Source organism: Engystomops pustulosus, chromosome 4 (assembly GCF_040894005.1).
Source record: "Engystomops pustulosus chromosome 4, aEngPut4.maternal, whole genome shotgun sequence".
In the NCBI taxonomy this organism is placed as follows: domain Eukaryota; kingdom Metazoa; phylum Chordata; class Amphibia; order Anura; family Leptodactylidae; genus Engystomops; species Engystomops pustulosus.
In genome coordinates, this window is record NC_092414.1 from 217119831 (window position 1) to 217140786 (window position 20956).

The following is a 20956-nucleotide window of genomic DNA, read 5'->3' on the forward strand; positions in this document are numbered from 1 at the left end:
TGGCAGAGCGTGGCTCGACTTAGGAGAGGTCCTCCCCAGAATCCAGGCAGGTACACCAACCTGTGGCCACCCTGCCTCCACCTCTGCTACAACTCCCAAACGGTTAAGTATCTGGGAGGAGAGGGCACACAGGTCGGTCTGGGGACAAGGGAACTCCCGGTTCCCCCGGAGGTATGATTAGCCCACTGGTGGTAAAACTTCAGGGAACCTCACTGAGGCTCCTACTGGGTCTCGCACAGGGACAAGAAACCACACTGAGGAGTAGAAGGAGGTACAGGCTGGGCTTGCTATCCCTTGGGGCAGTCCCCTCTCTCTGGTGGTGCTGCCATGTGAGGGAGTAATATATGTTTTCCATTGATAATACCGTTGAGCCTCTGTCGGATATTGGTTGAATTCATCCATGGGTTCTTCAACATAAAGGAAACATCTAATGGAGGTAGCACCATGTCAAGGTCAACGAAAAGATGTTTGTGGACAGAGCAGAAGATAAAAGAAAACTAGTGTTTATTGGTAGAACGACTTCCAGTTATTGCAGTGATAATTAGTGTTAACCCTATAATATTACAAGTCTGGCGAGAACGTGGAAGACATAGAGAATGCATAGTCAGAAACCTTCATTATACTGTACCTCCTAAAGTAAAGACCGAGGTGTCCTTCTCTGTAATACACCATGGGGCAGGACCACCATCATCCTGTGTGAGTGAACCCCAAGTCCTACAACAAACACGTCATCCTTCATTATGCCCAAGACCCAGGCAGAGGAGGACCTTCATGTAGAGTCCTCTGTATAGGTCAATGAGGAGGAAGGAGCAAGGATCCAGAGATGAGGAGGAAATATATTATAGATCAGGGGTGATCCATACTATATGTATGTAGAAGTGCTCTGCATTGGTTACATTAAGGTTTTAGGTTAGTGTGTCCACCGTACAGGTGGGGAGGTGACAACATGCAAACAGAGGAGTGAGCTTTAGGGAATACAACACACAGGGGGGGGTGATCAATAGGAAATCCTGGTTTCACAGAGATCTCCGTTGGATCTGCATTAAGTTGTGATCTCCAGGGGATCCACAGCAGAATGAGACGATATTGGGAATAATGTGTCATGATCTCATGAGGATACTGAAAAGTTATCTTTTTGTGACCTTGAACAGAATAGTGATAAAAGTACAGACAGAGAAGGGATCTCTTGGGGACATGTGGTATACAGAGGAGGCATCTCTTGGGGACATGTGGTATACAGAGTAGGGATCTCTAGGAGACTTGTGGTATACAGAGGAGGAATCTCTTGGGGACACGTGGTTAACAGATGAGAGATCTTTTGGGGACAGGTGTTAAAGAGCGGTGAACCCCTGGAGATATCTGGTACATAGAGGAGTGATATCTTGGGAAATGTGATATACAGAGGAGGGATCTGTTGGGGACACATAGTACAGAAGAGGGATCTCTTGGAGAACCTCTTACATAGAGGAGGGATGTTTTGGGGATATGTGGTATACAGAGCAGTTGTCTCTTTCGAATACTGGATTAACATAGCAGCGTTCTCATTAGGATATGGTGGCCACCCATCAGTCACATCTTGGGCACACGTGACATACCATGCACCCAGATCACTGACCCCCACCTAGTGCATATGGACACTTCCTCATAGTGATCCCTCATGGTGGTGGTTGGGGTAGCAGTCCAGACCCCAGGTTCTCCTGCCGGTGATCATTCTATAGATCTTGCAGATGTTCAGCATTAATTGTCCGAGATGATAAAAACAAGGATGAGTTTCAGTCTGTGTTCGGTCACGTCCAGACCTCGGTAGGGATAACCCCCTCTTTGCTGTTGAGAGGAGGCAGAAGAGACTCGTCCAAAAGAAAGTACAGAGGAAACTCCACCAGATGACCTCTCACCCTTGTCAGGGTCTCCTGAGCGAGGTGCGGGTCTGTGCTGGCCAGGCTGGGAATGCTGGTATATACCTGGCGGACTCGATGACTCTGCACAGCGTTACTCGGGAGGCAACGAAACACCTTGTAAGACAGGAAGGAGGAGACGTTAGGAACTTATCTAGTGCACGGTGCCACCTACAAAAATCAGCTACGAATACAGCTCTGGATGTGACTAGAGCGGAGGACACGAGACATCACCTCACAACGCAGGGCTCCTAATACTAGTACCTGGTCATAGAGCGCTGCATTATTCAGAGCAATCTGACACCAAACTTCATTGAAGAAGTGATCGGATACTGGATCGGAGACATCCAGACATGGCGGATTCTGGGCACCCAGGATAGTACTGCAAAGAGAGGGGTAAAAGAAGTATGTAACCAGACGGAGTAGCATCAGTAGTAGGAAGAGGCAGGTTTGGTATTGAATTATGGTGTAGTAGCCTGGCCATCATCGGGGGGGGGGGGGGGGAGGATACTGGGGGCTATTCCAGGGCAGGATCCTCTGTTGGACCCTCACCTCTCAATTTGGGACATTGTTATCACCACTGTCCCTGCCGGGCAAGAGATGCCCAAAGAGTGCAGTTAATGGTGGATCTGCGCCACTGGTGTCCTGGGGTGGATGAGATGTTCCCTTACTGTCTGCCCAGGTATCAGTCGGGGAGGTAAGTCTACAACTCTGTGTGTGTGTATATGTACATACATATCATAGCTAGAGATGACCAAATCCAAACTTTAAGTTCAGGTTCAGGGTACTCATGCGTCCTGCATGACATGATCTTGACACCCCAAGTAACTAGCCATAGCTGGGATTGTTAAGGGGGACAGGGGTGTAACTTTGTTCCCCTGACACAGTGGCATATCTAGTTTTTTGGGGTACAAGCCCAGGAGTACTGGTGCATGGCCAGTAATTGTGATTATTTCCTCATTACGCCGTCTCCACACCAAGTGGACGTGGAGAGACATGAAAGGGGACGGAGATCCGGTGCAGAGGAACGCCCCCAGACTCACTACAGTGAAAGTTCACAAGCTGAGGCGTAATTCTATGTCAGGCAGGACCTGGTGTATAATTATACGCTGACACAGCTGCCCCTCCGATCCATCTTACAGGAAACAGGGCTGACAGGAATCTCCTGCTCTTCTTTCTTCTGTCCTCCATATATCTGAGGTAATCTGCGTTGTTTCTATCCAAGTTTCCCGCTCTTTTTTTATAGTGTAAAAGTTTCCTCAGCTTTGCAACAGGTGGTGATTGGGTCAATTTCCTGACCTATCAATCACTGTTGCTGGGCGGAGTTTTCTTTTCCTGCCTGGTTACAGGGGTCATTGGCTATAGCTGTAGCCAATCGTCCAGATGTTTTGTGTATATAAGGGAGCTGTCAATTCTAACCTGAAGAAAGAAGATCCGGACGCTGCTCCTGCCCACCTTACTGCTTTATATTTCCTTTTATTTTTCCTTTGTCACATCCGCTTTGTTAGTAGCCATGGTACCTTAATGTACCTGGAGCCGTTTTTGGTGTCCTGTGATATTGTGATAACTATAGTTTGGTGGCCGTACAAGTGGCACCGTTTTGTGGATGCCATGGCTGACAACGTTGTATTGGCCTATGCCAGCGTTATTTTGTCATCTTGTAGTTGGCACAGTTATGTTTCATTGTGATGGACACTGTCCTGATGCCCCGACTCGGACGGTTATTAGGACCATAGCACTATTTATGGAGATATTGCAGTGTAGGGGGCTGAAAATGTGTATTTACTGTTACATTCCAGTTTTGAGGGTTATGCACAGAATGTGTCATAAATGTCTAATAGATGTGGCCTTTGACCTTTGAGACATGTGACACTTTATCGTCGGTAGGATACAGGATGAAGACACCAGCAGCGGTGAGGATGTTTTTGGGGGCTACTGTGGTGTTCTGTATCTATTGGCTACTGGGGGCACTGTGATCATATAGGTTGCTGTGGAGGTCATGTTTACAATATTGGCTACTGTAGGGGACATAGAAGTGGGAAAAAGAGAAGAGCATTAAGTTTGTGATAAGAAGGTGGAGGAGATGATATGAGGAACCCAAAATTCTTGTGTTCCTAAATCTGCAGAGACGAGTAGTGGCTGCAAGAAGCTGACATGGCGACCAAGGAGAAGCAGAAAATAAGACTCCTCTAATCAAAGAGGCACCAGATTTACTGTAAGTGCTGGTATTACCCATGACCCCACCATTTTGACTCACTGTTACCTTCTCCTATCAGAGCGACCCACATGGAGACAACAGCTTACACTGTTAGATTTATCATCCAGCATCAGATACTGTGATAAATCTGGTTCGGTATAAGGCTGTCTAGCTTACACTGCTTGGTTCTGGCCCTGTATATATGTAGTAATATTGGTTATGGTTAAATATCTATGTAGTAACCCTAGTTTTTGGTTTATGTATGTGGTAACCTTGGTTCTGTTACTGTATCCACGTAGTAATCTTAGTTCTGGTGCTGTATCTATGCAGTTGGTTTTGATACTGTCCCTATGTAATAGTCCTATGCTACAAGTTTTGTTATTTTGCGGTTTATATGCAATTAACGTCAAATCACCTAAAAACTGTAGACCGTCCAGGAAGCCACAATCTTTTTGCAAACTAGGGCCGTGTAATTGAATTAGATGCAAAACTAATGTGTAAAGGGCCAGGGCCCCCCAAAATTCCAGGTGGCTTCCCAACTTCCCTAGTAGAATAAGAAGGATGAGGAAGGTATAGGATGAGGTGAAATGATAGAGTAGTGGTTTTAGCAGTAGTAGCAGGCAGGTTTGGGATTAGAAGATGAGATGATGGGGGTCCGAATAAGGTATAGACAGGTATGGGATCAGATGATGGAGGAGTAGTATAAGGTATGGGCAGGTATGGGATCAGATGATGGAGGAGTAGTATAAGGTATGGGCAGGTATGGGATCAGAATATGGAGTAGTAGTATAAGGTATGGGCAGGCATGGGATCAGATGATGGAGTAGTAGTATAAGGTGTAGGCAGGTATGGGATCACATGATGGAGGAGTAGTATAAGGTATGGGCAGGCATGGGATCAGATGATGGAGTAGTAGTATAAGGTGTAGGCAGGTATGGGATCACATGATGGAGGAGTAGTATAAGGTATGGGCAGGCATGGGATCAGATGATGGAGTAGTAGTATAAGGTGTAGGCAGGTATGGGATCACATGATGGAGGAGTAGTATAAGGTATGGGCAGGTATGGGATCAGATGATGGAGTAGTAGTATAAGGTATGGGCAGGTATGGGATCAGATGATGGAGCAGTAGTATAAGGTGTAGGCAGGCATGGGATCAGATGATGGAGTAGTAGTATAAGGTATGGGCAGGTATGGGATCAGATGATGGAGGAGTAGTATAAGGTATGGGCAGGTATGGGATCAGAATATGGAGTAGTAGTATAAGGTATGGGCAGGCATGGGATCAGATGATGGAGTAGTAGTATAAGGTGTAGGCAGGTATGGGATCACATGATGGAGGAGTAGTATAAGGTATGGGCAGGCATGGGATCAGATGATGGAGTAGTAGTATAAGGTGTAGGCAGGTATGGGATCACATGATGGAGGAGTAGTATAAGGTATGGGCAGGCATGGGATCAGATGATGGAGTAGTAGTATAAGGTGTAGGCAGGTATGGGATCACATGATGGAGGAGTAGTATAAGGTATGGGCAGGTATGGGATCAGATGATGGAGTAGTAGTATAAGGTATGGGCAGGTATGGGATCAGATGATGGAGCAGTAGTATAAGGTGTAGGCAGGTATGGGATCAGATGATGGAGGAGTAGTATAAGGTATGGGCAGGTATGGGATCAGATGATGGAGGAGTAGTATAAGGTGTAGGCAGGTATGGGATCACATGATGGAGTAGTAGTATAAGGTATGGGCAGGTATGGGATGAGATGATGGAGTAGTAGTATAAGCTGTAGGCAGGTATGGGATGAGATGATGGAGTAGTAGTATAAGCTGTAGGCAGGTATGGGATGAGATGATGGAGTAGTAGTATAAGCTGTAGGCAGGTATGGGATGAGATGATGGAGTAGTAGTATAAGCTGTAGGCAGGTATGGGATGAGATGATGGAGTAGTAGTACAAGCTGTAGGCAGGTATGGGATCAGATGATGGAGTAGTAGTATAAGCTGTAGGCAGGTATGGGATGAGATGATGGAGTAGTAGTACAAGCTGTAGGCGGGTATGATTCGTACTGGAGATGGTTGGCCAGTAATGATGATGGCATATTGTAGTAGTAGCATGAAGATGAGCAGGGGCACTCTGCCATCCAGATACTTACGTGAAACAATCCATGCGCAGGCTGAGGGCATACTTCCCGGCTTGGTAGGGCTCCCCATCCATGGTGGACTGCTCATACTCTGTGTCCTCCACAATGATGGCCAGCTCACTGTCCCGCTTTCCCAGCATGCTCCTGTCATTGATATTGGCCGAGCCTTAACAAGGAAACACAAGTTCAGTTGTCATCCACTGCCTGTGCCCATCCTGTCGTACATATGACTGGTCACCATCTCCCCCCCATTGCCAGGCTTTGCCTCTGGACCTACCTATAATCACCTTCCTATCGTCTACAATTAGCATTTTGCTGTGTATGTAGATGAGTTCGGTCACCAGAGATCCATCGGGCATCTCGCCATGTGTCCTCAGGCCACACACAGACAGGTACTGGCGCCAGGCATCGCCCACTACCAGGAGAACATAACCAGTATAAGACACCAAGCTGGACCCATCTACCTCCAATATACATGATGTCACACTCATCGCTCACACTTACTTTCTTCCTTCAATCGAGATATGATAGAATTATCTCCGCGGCAGATCGAACTGAAAGAGAAGAGAGGAGTAAGAAATCTCACTGACTAAATGTTTAGCCCAGTCACAATATGGGGATTCTCAGGTTCTGGACCAGAAGCCAGATCAGCAGAAGGTTCTGGACCAGAAGCCAGATCAGCAGAAGGTTCTGGACCAGAAGCCAGATCAGCAGAAGGTTCTGGACCAGAAGCCAGATCAGCAGAAGGTTCTGGACCAGAAGCCAGATCAGCAGAAGGTTCTGGACCAAAGCCAGATCAGCAGAAGGTTCTGGACCAAAGCCAGATCAGCAGAAGTTTCTGGACCAAAGCCAGATCAGCAGAAGGTTCTGGACCAGAAGTCAGATCAGCAGAAGGTTTTGGACCAGAAGTCAGATCAGCAGAAGGTTTTGGACCAGAAGTCAGATCAGCAGAAGGTTTTGGACTAAAGCCAGATCAGCAGAAGGTTCTGGACCAAGCCAGATTACTTGGAGATATTGGGCTAATGCAGTTAGTAACCTTCACTACGATTTGAGGATACAGAACTTCATCACTGCCAACAACTCCTATGGCAAGGAAAAGTATGATACCTGCTGTATCATGTGGAGGTAAATTTACAGTAACAAGGACTACCGGGCAAAATGGACCCTGCAATTATCTAGATTAATTTAACACCAGGTCATGGGACATTTACAATTGTCTGAAGAAGGTGAAGGACCATCCATGAGAAGTGTCACCTGTATGTGAAGTGCAGAATTGCTTGAATGGAATTGCCACCTCCCAACTCTATGTCACCCTCAAATCCTGGAAGTAGAGGGATCACAATGTAGACCCGGAACTTTTTACCTTCCCTGTGAGGAGAGATCATAGGAGACAAAAATTATAGCTACCAGAGGTCAAAGTTTATCGTTGTTCTGCTCCCCCCCCCCCAAGGATGACCCTTTCCTCCACCCCCCTCTGCGGTGCGTCCCTGTCCCGGGCCCCCAAGGGTCGGCGTGTCCCGTGCCCCCAGGGCGTTGGTGTGTCCCTGTCCCCCAAGTGTCAGCTCGTCCCTGTCCCCCAAATGTCAGCTCGTCCCTGTCCCCCAAGTGTCAATGCCCTCGAGAGGTTTGGTGCCCCCTTACTTGTGAGCCGAGGATATGCGCTGTACAATTGCATCTGCAATCCTGTTCTGGATTGTCCGTACATCTGTAGAACTGATGAAGAACTGGTTCTGTGGAGAGAAATAGAAGATTACAGACCTGTATCTGCGAGATGGTGCAGAGGACACTGGGAGGTCACACAGAGCGGTGGAGGCCTCAAGAGGCGGACAACAGGGAGAAGAGCCAAAACACAAGAAAAGCAACAAAATGACAACAATAATCTTAATTTTTTTCATGAAATTCTGTTCTAGGTGGCGCTACCTGCATGGAGATTAATACAGGTAGATACAGACTCTGGAGGGGCCCCATGAAGCAGGACCCAGACACCCCAGTAACAATGCTTCTTTATATTATCTCAGCTCTCCTGAGCTATGTTCGGGCCCCTCTTTTCGGCTCTATAAGCAGGAGTGGGCACCATAATTTGGAGTTGGGGGTCTGCAGAGAACTGATACAAAAAGATGCTAACCAAAAACATTCTTCCACCATTTAACTAGAGGATTTTTCTCTAAAAACAAGCACAGCAGTGAGTCACCGGGGCCGAGAACACGAGGTGGGGAAGGGCACATGTCTGAGCTGTCGCAGGAAGGGAAGGGAGTGGTTAACCTGCTTCCCCTGTCTGCAGATGATGCAGAAACTCTTGTGAGGTGAAGGTCGTCAGGATTGTGTACAGGGGTTAACTGGTAACTCACTGAAGTGATAATACACACATGTGGTGCACTCACCTCTATGTACACGTAGTGCTCCGCCTGGGATATACAGTGCAGGTACGCCCCGAGGATGGAGCACTCATTACAGCCGGCCGACCAGCGATCTACCGAGCGCAGCAACTACACAGAGAGGATGGGAGAAGACTGAGCCCAGGACTAGAAACACAGAGCCTGGGACTAAAAACACAGAGCCCAGGACTTCCTTCCTAGAGGAAGTCCTCCTTACACGATCATGTACACACACACCTGCGCACACACACACATCTGCGTATACACACGCACCTGCACACTTGCGCTGTGACATCCCGGGACTGTGTACGGATATCGCTCTGCTGTGGTCAGAGACTTGGGAAGCAAATATGGATAGTCTGGACTCTTGTACTTTCTGGTCTAGGACACAGAACGAAGGGTTAATGAGCAATATTCTCTGCAGGCTATAGGATTTATACATTGTCATATATACTGCTGATCCCGCTGCTCACCTTGATAAAGTTCCACCTCTGGATGAAGTGTCGAGAAGCATCTCTGGCCGCTTTCCCATGAATCACTGCACCAATGTCCCTCCATGGCATTCGAGGATTCCTCATCCGATCAATGAAATCTGGAATTGTTCGGGGATGAAAACAAAAGATGACTCTGCCCCTCCTCCAGTAGGGTGTAGACCAAGTACTTCCCATGTTTCACTTTCTTACCTTCAAAGGGTTTGTCCAGTTGCACCCAGTCTTTAAGGATGAGATTACTGTAGTCTTTGCCCATCCAGGTCTGGCACTCCGTGGTGGGGTCTTCTGTAGGATGGTCAACAGCTGAGGTTCCATTCTGGTGAGAGACAGCGGGAGTCCACCTTAAAGGGTTAGAGAAACAACCAACAAGAGGACAGACATTGAAAGAAGAGAGATCAGAGAAAGGCAGGACGTGAAGAAGGGTTAAATGAATATACAATGTAGGGTTCAGTGGTTATGTGGAGGTCATATTATTTAAGAAGTGCCAGCAGTAGTTATATAGCGACGGAGGAGCAAGAGGAGGGTAAATCTAGGCACAGAAGCAGGAGTGATAAAAGGTACAGGAGTAACAGGAGCATTCTCCTTCAGTATCATGGTAGACGACTGAGAAGAAGAGCAGAAGCAATAAAACATTTGTTCAAAGGTCCTCCATGTAGATCGGTACCTGCTGCTGTGTCTCTGGAGGTGCCAAATCTGTCAATCGGTAATTATGATCATCCCATCGCCCGTAGGCCAAGTCCAAGCCTCCCAAGAACACAACAGACTGGTCAATGGCCACCATCTTTTCATGATGGGCCCAGAGGAGGACTATGGAGGACAAGTGATCCGGGTGACGCATCACCTGAAAACATGGAATGAGAAGATAAGACATGGCCATGACAAGTATTGGGGTCTCATCAACGGAGCTTTGGTTTTTCACCTTAATGTTGGGGTGCAGGAGCATCAAGGCTCTCTTGCTGTAGCCACTGTTAATACCAAGTGCCATTTCCACTTCCTTAAACAGTATGATAAAAACTTTCACCCCGTCCTCCTGCAATAGAGAGTAAAGCAAAACCACATTCTAAATTGTAAAGTACAAGTCTCAATTGAGGAAATTAGACCTGACCCAGAAATCTATCCACGTGCATCCAATACACAAGAGGATCTAAATGGTCCATGCCCGGACGAGGATCTAAATGGCCATGCCCAGAAGAAGATCTAAATGGACCACGCCCAGACAAAGATCTTAATGGTCCATGTCCAGACGAAGATCTTAATGGTCCATGTCCAGACGAAGATCTTAATGGTCCATGTCCAGACGAAGATCTTAATGGTCCATGTCCAGACGAAGATCTTAATGGTCCATGTCCAGACGAAGATCTAAATGGTCCATGTCCAGACGAAGATCTAAATGGTCCATGTCCAGACGAAGATCTAAATGGTCCATGCCCAGACGAAGATCTAAATGGCCATGCCCAGAAGAAGATCTAAATGGCCATGCCCAGAAGAAGATCTAAATGGACCATGCCCAGACGAAGATCTAAATGGTCCATGCCCAGACGAAGATCTAAATGGTCCATGCCCAGACGAAGATCTAAATGATCAATGCCCAGAAGAAGATCTAAATGGACCATTCCCAGAAGAAGATCACTGACGATTTCGAAGAACACCAGAAGAAGATCTCTGAGGAGCTTTTGTATCGAACCATTGTCCTACATTAAATTAGTTGCCTACATAATTGATTAGGAGAGTTAGAAAGTAATTTAGTGACTCAACTGATTAATGTGCTATGCCCGATATAGGTCTCCAAGTGTGTTTAGGCATAGACATTTTTAATAAGGACAATATATTGTCCTTATTGGATTTAGGAGGTTCACCACCTTTTGCAACCAACTAGTTTTAGTAGTTGTGGCTTCTACTTCACGATGCTCCTCAGTAGTCTCCAACCACTTCACTAAAGATACCGTTATTGCTATAAAAGTAGCGATGATGAGAAATGTTATTGGCTCAAGAAGATGGAAACTTTCATTACTCACCGCCTTATGTTTTAGAATAATATCCAGTCTAAAGTCATCATTATAAGCTGGCCGCTTTAGGTGGACCTCTGGACTGAGCCTACAAATTTAAGGAAAAGGCAACAGATCAGTTGTAGAAGTACCTGGTAGAAGGTTCATACAATAAGGCAAAGATCTGTCCTGGTCCCACCAAATCCAAAGAAGAAACCTTGTAAAAAAAAAAAAAAAAAAAAAAAAAAAAAAAAATAGCTTGGCAGAACGTATTAAAAATTGCTCCTGGATGTTTGTCTGGGGAGCAATCTTGAAACTACACATGAAAAAATTGTGTCCCCCTACTAGATTCCCACGTGTGGCTTCAAACCAGCACTCCAGTGGTCCAACTGTGACAGTTCTTGTGGACAATTTTTGGCATGGTTGCCCTCCCTCGTGGTGGCTAGCATTCCTGAAAATGTTGCCACTAGAGATGAGTGAGTATACTCGTCCGAGCTTGATGCTCGTTCGAGTATTAAGGTACTCGAAACGGCTCGTTGCTCGGACGAGTATTTCCCCTGCTCGAGATCGAGCATTTAATTAAAAAAACACAGTGAAGAATAGAATAAAAACAGTGAACACAGTGAACACAGGATCATTTAAGAGAAAAACACAGTGAAGAATAGATTACAGATGTTCGGCACATCTGCTTACTTGTCGGAAGATACGCGCGGAACGGTGCAAACAAAATAGTATGTGAAGAACACATTGAAGAACACGGTGAGCAGCACAGAGACACCGGGGAGCAGCACAGAGACACCGGGGAGCAGCACAGAGACACCGGGGAGCAGCACAGAGACACCGGGGAGCAGCACAGAGACACCGGGGAGCAGCACAGAGACACCGGGGAGCAGCACAGAGACACCGGGGAGCAGCACGGGCAGGGGCAGGCACGGGGAGCAGCACGGGCAGCGGCAGGCACGGGGAGCAGCACGGGCAGCGGCAGGCACGGGGAGCAGCACGGGCAGCGGCAGGCACCGAGACAGCGGGGCAGCCGCACAGAGACATCGGGAAGGGCAGAGAGATCGGGGAGACTTCAGTGGAAGAAGAGGAGCGGATCCCGGGACAGCGTATCTCCCGACAAGTAAGCAGATGTGCCGAACATCTGCAATCTATTCTTCACTGTGTTTTTCACTTACATGATCCTGTGGTCACTGTTTTTATTCTATTCTTCACTGTTCTTCACATCTGATAACTTGTCGGGAGATAATATACGCGCAGAACAGTGAATAATAGATTGCAGATGTTTGCATACATCTGATCACTTATCAGAAGACATTCTTTTTCAATTAAATAACACATTTTATTCCCGGGTCTCCCATTGACTTCAATGGGGCTCGTTATTCGAGACGAGCACTCGAGCATCAGGAAAAGTTTGTCTCTAATAACGAGCACTCGAGCATTTTAGTGCTCGCTCATCTCTAGTTGCCACCTTTTCCCAACAATCTGAATAGACGCCCTTCCTTGAAGTCTTCTTCAGCGTCCTTCCTCAACAGAGTACGAGGCCTCCCTTTCTAGCCAATCCATTTGGCCGCCCTTCTCCAACCGTCCATGTGCCCTCCATCCTTTCACAGTCCACTTGGCCTCCCATCCCTCTCATCCCTATACCAGTCATTGTCGGTCCTCTACACATTTTCTATAAATTCCACAGAAATCTTCCCACCGCCTGAGCTTACCACCAGTCCGTGATATAGATTTCCTCCCGAGCCTGCAGCAGAGCATCTGCCACGGCGGCAAAATAATTGGCGCCATTAACAAACCTGAAGAAGACAACACGGTATAAATACAATAGCTGATAAGTACAAATGGCTTCAAGACATACAAGGAGGATAGTGGTGGCCTGGTCTAAGAGTGAGAAGACCCCGGCCCATCCTCACCACTTCACTTGGGTCTTATGTCTCACAGGAGCATGAGCGTCAAACTGATGAAGACTGAGGAAGTCCTTCCCTTGTTCCTCAGCAATCTGGGTGATCTGCTGCGCCCACCAGCGAGCCTGGCGATACCCACCGAACTTCAGGTACAGCGTCCTGTAAGGTTCACAAGAAACGTTGTCATCTGAAAAACTTTTTGCCGAAAATTTCGAAATTACAAGTTGAAGATTGCTGCTAATTGGTAGATAATAGGTACCAAAACTGGTCATCACTAGTCTTTGTATGGCTAATATTCACAGTTTAACCCCTTAACGCTCTGCGCCGTAGCTCTACGGCGCAGAGGTATAAGGGATGTATGAAGAGGGCTCACGGGCTGAGTCCTCTTCATACAAAGGTGGGGGTTTTTGCATTTTGCACAAAACCCCCACCGCTAATAACCGCGGTCGGTGCTTGCACCGATCGCGGCTATTAACCCCCTAAACGCCGCCGCCAAAGTCGCCGGCGGCGTTTAAAAGACGTCGGCGATCGGTTACCATGGTAGCCTCGGGTCTTCGTTTGACCCGAGACTATCTGGCAGCTGCATATTCGTTACAATGAGCCAGTGGCTCATTGTAATGAATGTGCTGCAAAAATGCCATATATTGCAATACAGAAGTATTGCAGTATATGGTAGCAGCGATCTGACCATCTAGGGTTAATATACCCTAGATGGTCTAAAAGATAGTGAAAAAAAAAAGAAAAAAAAAAGAAAAAAAAAAGAAAAAAAAAAGTTTAAAAAATAAAAAAAATTAATAAAATATTAAAAGTTCAAATCACCCCCCTTTCCCTAGAACGGATATAAAACATAACAAACAGTAAAAATCACAGACATATTAGGTATCGCCGCGTCCCAAAATGCCCGATCTATCAAAATATAAAAACGGTTACGGCCGGCGGTGACCTCCGAGGCGGGAAATGGCGCCCAAATGTCCGAAATGCGACTTTTACACCTTTTTACATAACATAAAAAATGAAATAAAAAATGATCAAAATGTCGCACAGACCTCAAAATGGTAGCAATGAAAACGTCGCCTCATTTTGCAAAAAATGACCCCTCACACATCTCCGTGCGCCAAAGTATGAAAAAGTTATTAGCGTCAGAAGATGGCAAAAATTTTTTTTTCTTTTTTGTACACATTCGTTTAATTTTTGAAAATGTATTAAAACACAATAAAACCTGTATAAATTTGGTATCACCGCGATCGCACCGAACCAAAGAATAAAGTAGGCGTGTTATTTGGAGCGAAGCGTGAAAGTCGTAAAAACTGAGCCCACAAGAACGTGACGCACGTGCGTTTTTTTTTCAATTTTTCCACATTTGGAATTTTTTTTCAGCTTCGCAGTACACGGCATGTTAAAATAAATAACATTACAGGAAAGTAAAATTTGTTACGCACAAAATAAGCCCTCACACAGGTCTGTACACGGAAAAATGAAAAAGTTATGGATTTTTGAAGTTGGAGAGCGAGAAATGAGGCGAAAAACCCTCCGTCCTTAAGGGGTTAATATTCGTATATAGCCCAGTGTCAGGTGGCAGCGATGTGACAAGTTCCCATAGTGCCCTATTAACTAAATGCCTCCCTTCTTTTTGGTTTTACCCACTAACATTTGCAAAATCTCCACCATGAAAGTATCTATTCATATGATTTCACAACATAGTGGATGGGGAGGAGGAGAAGTCCATGGAAGCTGTTGTGATATCATGTGATCAGATACATACATGGGGTAGATGTTGCAAATGTAAAAGGAACTAAAATGACATCACCCTGGTCACATGACATGCAGTGCTGAATCGTGAGGCGGCATGAGGAGGGATTGATGAACTCACGCCCCCTCCGACTACTGCTAGATCTGGGTGTATGCCAGGTAAGATAACAAAGTTGATTTTATGGGGATGTGAGGGAAACAATTTTTAGCTAAAAGAAGTCTTGCATTTGTTAATAGGGCTCTATGGGAACTTGTCACTAGCTGTATTTGTGATAAATGTGGTGACAGGTTCTCTTTAACCCCTTAGCGCTCTGCGCCGTAGCTGTACTGCGCTGAGTCCCGCGATTAGCGCTCAGCGCAGTACAGCTACGGCGCAGAGACGATGCCGATTCAGCGCTGTATAGCAGCTGAACCGGCATCGTTAGCCGCGGGATTTCAGCGGTAATCTACCACTGACATCCCCGGCTAACACCCGCGGTCGGAGTGGGCTCCGATTGCGGGTGTTTAACCCGTTAAATGCTGCGGTCAACGCGACCGCGGCATTTAACATGCCTTCTGGGGGTCTTTACCCCACGATCGCCCCCCCCCCCCCGCACCGTTTTCGGGGGGGGGGGGCGATCGCTGTTTTGGCTCCTCTGGGGTCCGATCGGGACCCCAGAGAAGCCTGGAGGGTTTACCTTTAAGATGGCGTCTGTGACGTCATCTTAAAGGCAAAGTGCCAGCCTATGCATCTGCATAGGCTGGCACTGATAATACCCTGCAATACATTAGTATTGCAGAGTATTATCAAGAACAAGCAATCAGATGATTGCTTGTTCATATCCCATGGTGGATCATGTAAAAAAAAGTAAAAAAAAATGTTTTTCAATAAAAAATTACTTTATAAATCACTAAAAATGCCCATAAGCCCCAAAACATATAAAGAGACATATAACGCTCAAAAAAGTCTAAATCATAACACAAACCCCACATATATAGTATCACCGCGTCCGTAACAATCCATAGAATAAAACTAAATAACTATTGAACCCATATGATGACCGCCGTAAAAAAAACGTCAAAAACCCGCCAAAAATTATGATTTTTACCTATTATATCCCACTAAAAATGCAATAAAAAGTGATCAACAAAACATATGTACTCCAGAATGATATTGTTGCAAAGAACAACATGTCCCGCAAAAAAAAAAGACATCAACCAGCTCTGTAGCCAAAAACGTAACAATGTTATGCCACTTGGAAGACGGCGATGCAAAAATGATAGATTTTTCCCCACATTAGGGTTTTATTTGGCAAATTTAGTAAAAGATAAGAAAAAATATTTATGTCTGGTATCCCCGTAATCGTATCGACCCATAGAATAAAGATAACAGGATTATTAGGATATACGGTGAACACGAAAAAAAAAAAAGTAAAAAATCCAGTACAGAATTGATGCTTTTCTACTCATGACCTCAAAAAAAGTTCCTAAATTTTCAACAATAGGTGATACCAACCCCAAAATGGTAACACTGGAAAAAGCATCTCGTCCCGCAAAAAAAATGCCGTCACATGGCCCAAATAACGGAAAAGCGAAAATTTTATAGCCTTCAAAAGGGGGCAACGAGAAAACTAAAATCCTGGCAGCTGCAGGGTGCTCCTTCCCTTCTGCGCCTCGCTGTGCCCCCATAACACAAGTAACGGCCACGTGTGGGGGGTCGCTGCACTCAGGAGAAATTGTAGAACAAATTTTATGGTGAGTTTTCTCTTTTTATCTTTTGGAAATGTGTAAATTTTAGGGCTAAGTGAACGTATAACCGTCAAAATTTGACCATTCTAAATTTCACCGCCATTTTGATTCAATTACTATGAAGATCTCAAGGGGTTAACAATCTTTGTAAATGCTGTTTCTGATAGTTTGAGGGGTGCAGATTTGAAAATGGGTTGGTTATATAGGGGGTTTTGATGCTAAATATGTAAAATTTGATTTCAAACAGTATTTATCCCCAAAATAGTCAATTCCGAAAATACGGAAAATCGCTATTCGATTTGTAAGCCGCGTGACGTCAAAATAAATTATCCAGACATTTCAAAAATTATGAAAATGTAAAGTAGACAAATGGGAAATGTTATTCTGCAAGTTATTTAGGTGGTAAATCCGTCTGCCTGAAAACGCGGTGATTTAGAATTTCGAAAATGGCAAATTTTTCGAAAAATTCATCATTTTTTTCTTTTTTTTGTAAATAAACGCAAAACTTATCAGCCAAAATTTACCACTAAAATGAAGTACAACATGTGGGGAAAAAACAATCTCAGAATCGCTTTGATAAGTAACAGTGTTCAAAAGTTATTACCACAGGAAGAGACACTGGTCAAATTTCAAAAAAAAGTTGCGAGCCTTAACCTGCAAACAGGCTGCGTCCTTAAGGGGTTAAGGATTGTTTAGGTTTGCCCAATTATTTGTATTGAGTTTGTGTGCTCTGATTGGACATATGGCTGGTTATGTAGTAACCTCAACGTCAGATTAGGAGCGGGAATAGCCCCTGTTGTGACATTACCCTGGATGGGCAGTGAGGAGCAGAGGAAACAGGAAGGAAGTGACAACAACTTCCTGTCACAGTAGGAACTGCAGCTCTGGAGCACAAACAGCTGCTTTAAGAATGGAAAATGCTGTCAATATTCAGAGACCTTCATATTATGAATATATGGAAAGTTTTTCTCCCCCATGACACATGTTCCTCATAGGAAAATATAGAATAATTTTATAGTTTCCACAGATCGTCCAGAGGAGGGGGGGGGGGGGTTCTGATTATTTATAGGCGCTTATCCAGAATTCACTGCTGGAATAAGGACGTCTCTTTATCCATGAAATACACAAGGTCACATTACTGAGATTATGGAAGTCATTTGATTTAGTAAGCTGGGAAAAATGAATTATGGGAAAGAAGCCCCATCCCCCCAAACCCTTCACTGTAGAGGGTCTTGGCAGCGACTCTGAGCCGAACCACAAAGAAGAGAACAGTCATCTCATTAATGATCCTGCAGAAGTAATACACACTGGGGACACAGCTCCCCGACCCCTGCCCCCCCACATTCTGAAATACTACAACTCCCAACAGGATGAAGGACATCACTTTGCAAGAGACAAAGGATGAAGACCTATGTGACATCACTGTGTGTATTATCCCTGTACTGTGACATCACTGTGTGTATTATCCCTGTACTGTGACATCACTGTGTGTATTACCCCTGTACTGTGACATCACTGTGTGTATTATCCCTGTACTGTGACATCACTGTGTGTATTACCCCTGTACTGTGACATCACTGTGTGTAATATCCCTGTACTGTGACATCACTGTGTGTATTATCCCTGTACTGTGACATCACTGTGTGTATTATCCCTGTACTGTGACATCACTGTGTGTATTATCCCTGTCCTGTGACATCGCTGTGTGTATTATCCCTGTCCTGTGACATCGCTGTGTGTATTATCCCTGTACTGTGACATCACTGTGTGTATTACCCCTGTACTGTGACATCACTGTGTGTAATATCCCTGTACTGTGACATCACTGTGTGTATTATCCCTGTCCTGTGACATCGCTGTGTGTATTATCCCTGTCCTGTGACATCGCTGTGTGTATTATCCCTGTACTGTGACATCACTGTGTGTATTATCCCTGTACTGTGACATCACTGTGTGTATTATCCCTGTACTGTGACATCACTGTGTGTATTATCCCTGTACTGTGACATCACTGTGTGTATTATCCCTGTACTGTGACATCACTGTGTATTATCCCTGTACTGTGACATCACTGTGTGTATTATCACTGTACTGTGACATCGCTGTGTGTATTATCCCTGTACTGTGACATCGCTGTGTGTATTATCCCTGTACTGTGACATCACTGTGTGTATTATCCCTGTACTGTGACATCACTGTGTATTATCCCTGTACTGTGACATCACTGTGTGTATTATCCCTGTACTGTGACATCACTGTGTGTATTATCCCTGTACTGTGACATCACTGTGTGTATTATCCCTGTACTGTGACATCACTATGTGTATTATCCCTGTACTGTGACATCACTGTGTGTATTATCACTGTACTGTGACATCGCTGTGTGTATTATCCCTGTACTGTGACATCGCTGTGTGTATTATCCCTGTACTGTGACATCACTGTGTGTATTATTCCTGTACTGTGACATCACTGTGTGTATTATCCCTGTACTGTGACATCACTGTGTGTATTATCCCTGTACTGTGACATCACTGTGTGTATTATCCCTGTACTGTGACATCACTGTGTGTATTATCCCTGTACTGTGACATCACTGTGTGTAATATCCCTGTACTGTGACATCACTGTGTGTATTATCCCTGTACTGTGACATCACTGTGTGTATTATCCCTGTACTGTGACATCACTGTGTGTAATATCCCTGTACTGTGACATCACTGTGTGTATTATCCCTGTACTGTGACATCACTGTGTGTATTATCCCTGTACTGTGACATCACTGTGTGTAATATCCCTGTACTGTGACATCACTGTGTGTATTATCCCTGTACTGTGATATCACTGTGTGTATTATCCCTGTACTGTGACATACCGTGTCTTACCGTGCGCGCGGCTACATAGGAAGTGAAGGAGAGCCGCGCGCATGGTAAGTGCCGAGCGCGTACCTCCCTGCGCCGGCTATAAAGTTTCAAAAGTGTTTTAAACCGCGATACTGCGGTTTAAAACACTAACGAAAATAAGCTCCGGCACCAGCTCACCCTGACCTCACCCTGACCTCACCCTGAGCTCACCCTGACCTCACCCTGAGCTGGTGCCCGCTATTTCCATCAGAAACCTGCCACTACAAGTAGTAGGTTTCCTTTAAAAAGGATTCTGCCAAAGCTACTTTAATGTTCTATTGCACCTTACGTTTTGAAAATAAATGTTTTTGTTATTTTCCCTTATTATCTCTTTAAATTGAAATAGTTGAGGGGGGGGGGGGGAGGACAGCAAGTGTTATCCAAGTTTGGAGAAGTCATGTAACCAATAGACCTGATTGATAAGGCTGTGTTCAAACAAATATTTTCTGTTGAAGATTTGGAACCCGTCAGCAGAAATTGACATAATATACCACGAGCAGAATATTGTCAAGCAGAAAATCTGAAAATCAACTTTGACATTTAAATTGGTTGTATAAAGTCAGAGGCTGAGAATTTTGCATGAAGCCACATCACCAACTGGGCCCCTTGAAGCCTGGTTCATGATGTTAATTAAAACCGAGGAGGAGTCCTGAGGCAGGGTGAGCTTGACTTTAGTGTTAAACTCTCCCCTTTCCTGACTGCATGATGCCACCACCCTGGGTCATGGAAGGAACACAATCTAGAGGACAACACACTGCAAGTGGTTTACTAGGCCAATTTCTGCTGACAAGTTCCATTTAGGCTACGTTCACATGTTGCATTTTGTAACGCCAAGGTTGCATATCAGTTTCTACTGTGGTAACAAGGACATGTTTAGCTTTGTTTACAATGGGTAAAAATACGGTCAGTGATTCCAAAATTATGTTATTTACCAACGTAATATATAAATATGAAGGAAAAGATTATTTGTGAATTTCTGTAATTGATAAGGGGCGTGGCAAGTGGGTGTGGCTTACATGGGAAAAATCGCGGCGGCGCGCTTCTCGCGCTGCCCTCTTGTCCCTCTTTCCCTCCCTTGAAAGTTGGGAGGTATGGGTGTACTGTGACATATTACAAGGCATACCTAGTGGTCACCTACCTCTGATAGCTCTGCACACTAACCCCACATTTAGTCTCTGTTGAATTTGCGGTTTTGAATAAAGGATCAAAAAGGAGGACAAAGGAAATCTGTCCAGAATCCGGAGTTATGTAAAGGAGGAAGGAATCTTTTACCACAAACCACCTGCAGAAAACAGAGAGAGGAAACAAAACCACAATGTAACAAGTGTATAACCACACTACAACATATAAGAGAAGCATAAGCATACTACACTGTATATGAGGAGAGCGTAGCCATACTACACTGTATATGAGGAGAGCGTAGCCATACTACACTGTATATGAGGAGAGCGTAGCCATACTACACTGTATATGAGGAGAGCGTAGCCATACTACACTGTATATGAGGAGAGCGTAGCCATACTACACTGTATATAAGGAGAGCGTAGCCATACTACACTGTATATAAGGAGAGCGTAGCCATACTACAC

The 20956-nt window shown here is 45.1% G+C and overlaps 1 protein-coding gene across 3 annotated transcripts in view; it reads right to left on the reverse strand.

Annotated features, from left to right (window-relative positions):
• Positions 1-487: 487 nt before the first annotated feature.
• Positions 488-20956, reverse strand: part of PLD2 (phospholipase D2) — a 36920-nt gene continuing 16451 nt past the window's right edge. For all 3 annotated transcript variants that reach the window (XM_072149976.1, XM_072149975.1, XM_072149974.1), the window contains exons 9-25: positions 20506-20649; positions 12997-13146; positions 12796-12879; positions 11111-11189; positions 10015-10125; positions 9760-9936; positions 9288-9411; positions 9078-9196; positions 8878-8985; positions 8611-8715; positions 7871-7959; positions 7484-7597; positions 6734-6783; positions 6507-6644; positions 6242-6395; positions 2160-2277; positions 488-2012 (exon numbers count right to left, since the gene is read on the reverse strand). In XM_072149976.1, the coding sequence (XP_072006077.1) occupies positions 1788-2012; positions 2160-2277; positions 6242-6395; positions 6507-6644; positions 6734-6783; positions 7484-7597; positions 7871-7959; positions 8611-8715; positions 8878-8985; positions 9078-9196; positions 9288-9411; positions 9760-9936; positions 10015-10125; positions 11111-11189; positions 12796-12879; positions 12997-13146; positions 20506-20649 (2089 nt within the window). In that variant the 3' untranslated portion in view covers positions 488-1787. The remainder of the gene's footprint in view (positions 2013-2159; positions 2278-6241; positions 6396-6506; positions 6645-6733; positions 6784-7483; positions 7598-7870; positions 7960-8610; positions 8716-8877; positions 8986-9077; positions 9197-9287; positions 9412-9759; positions 9937-10014; positions 10126-11110; positions 11190-12795; positions 12880-12996; positions 13147-20505; positions 20650-20956) is intronic.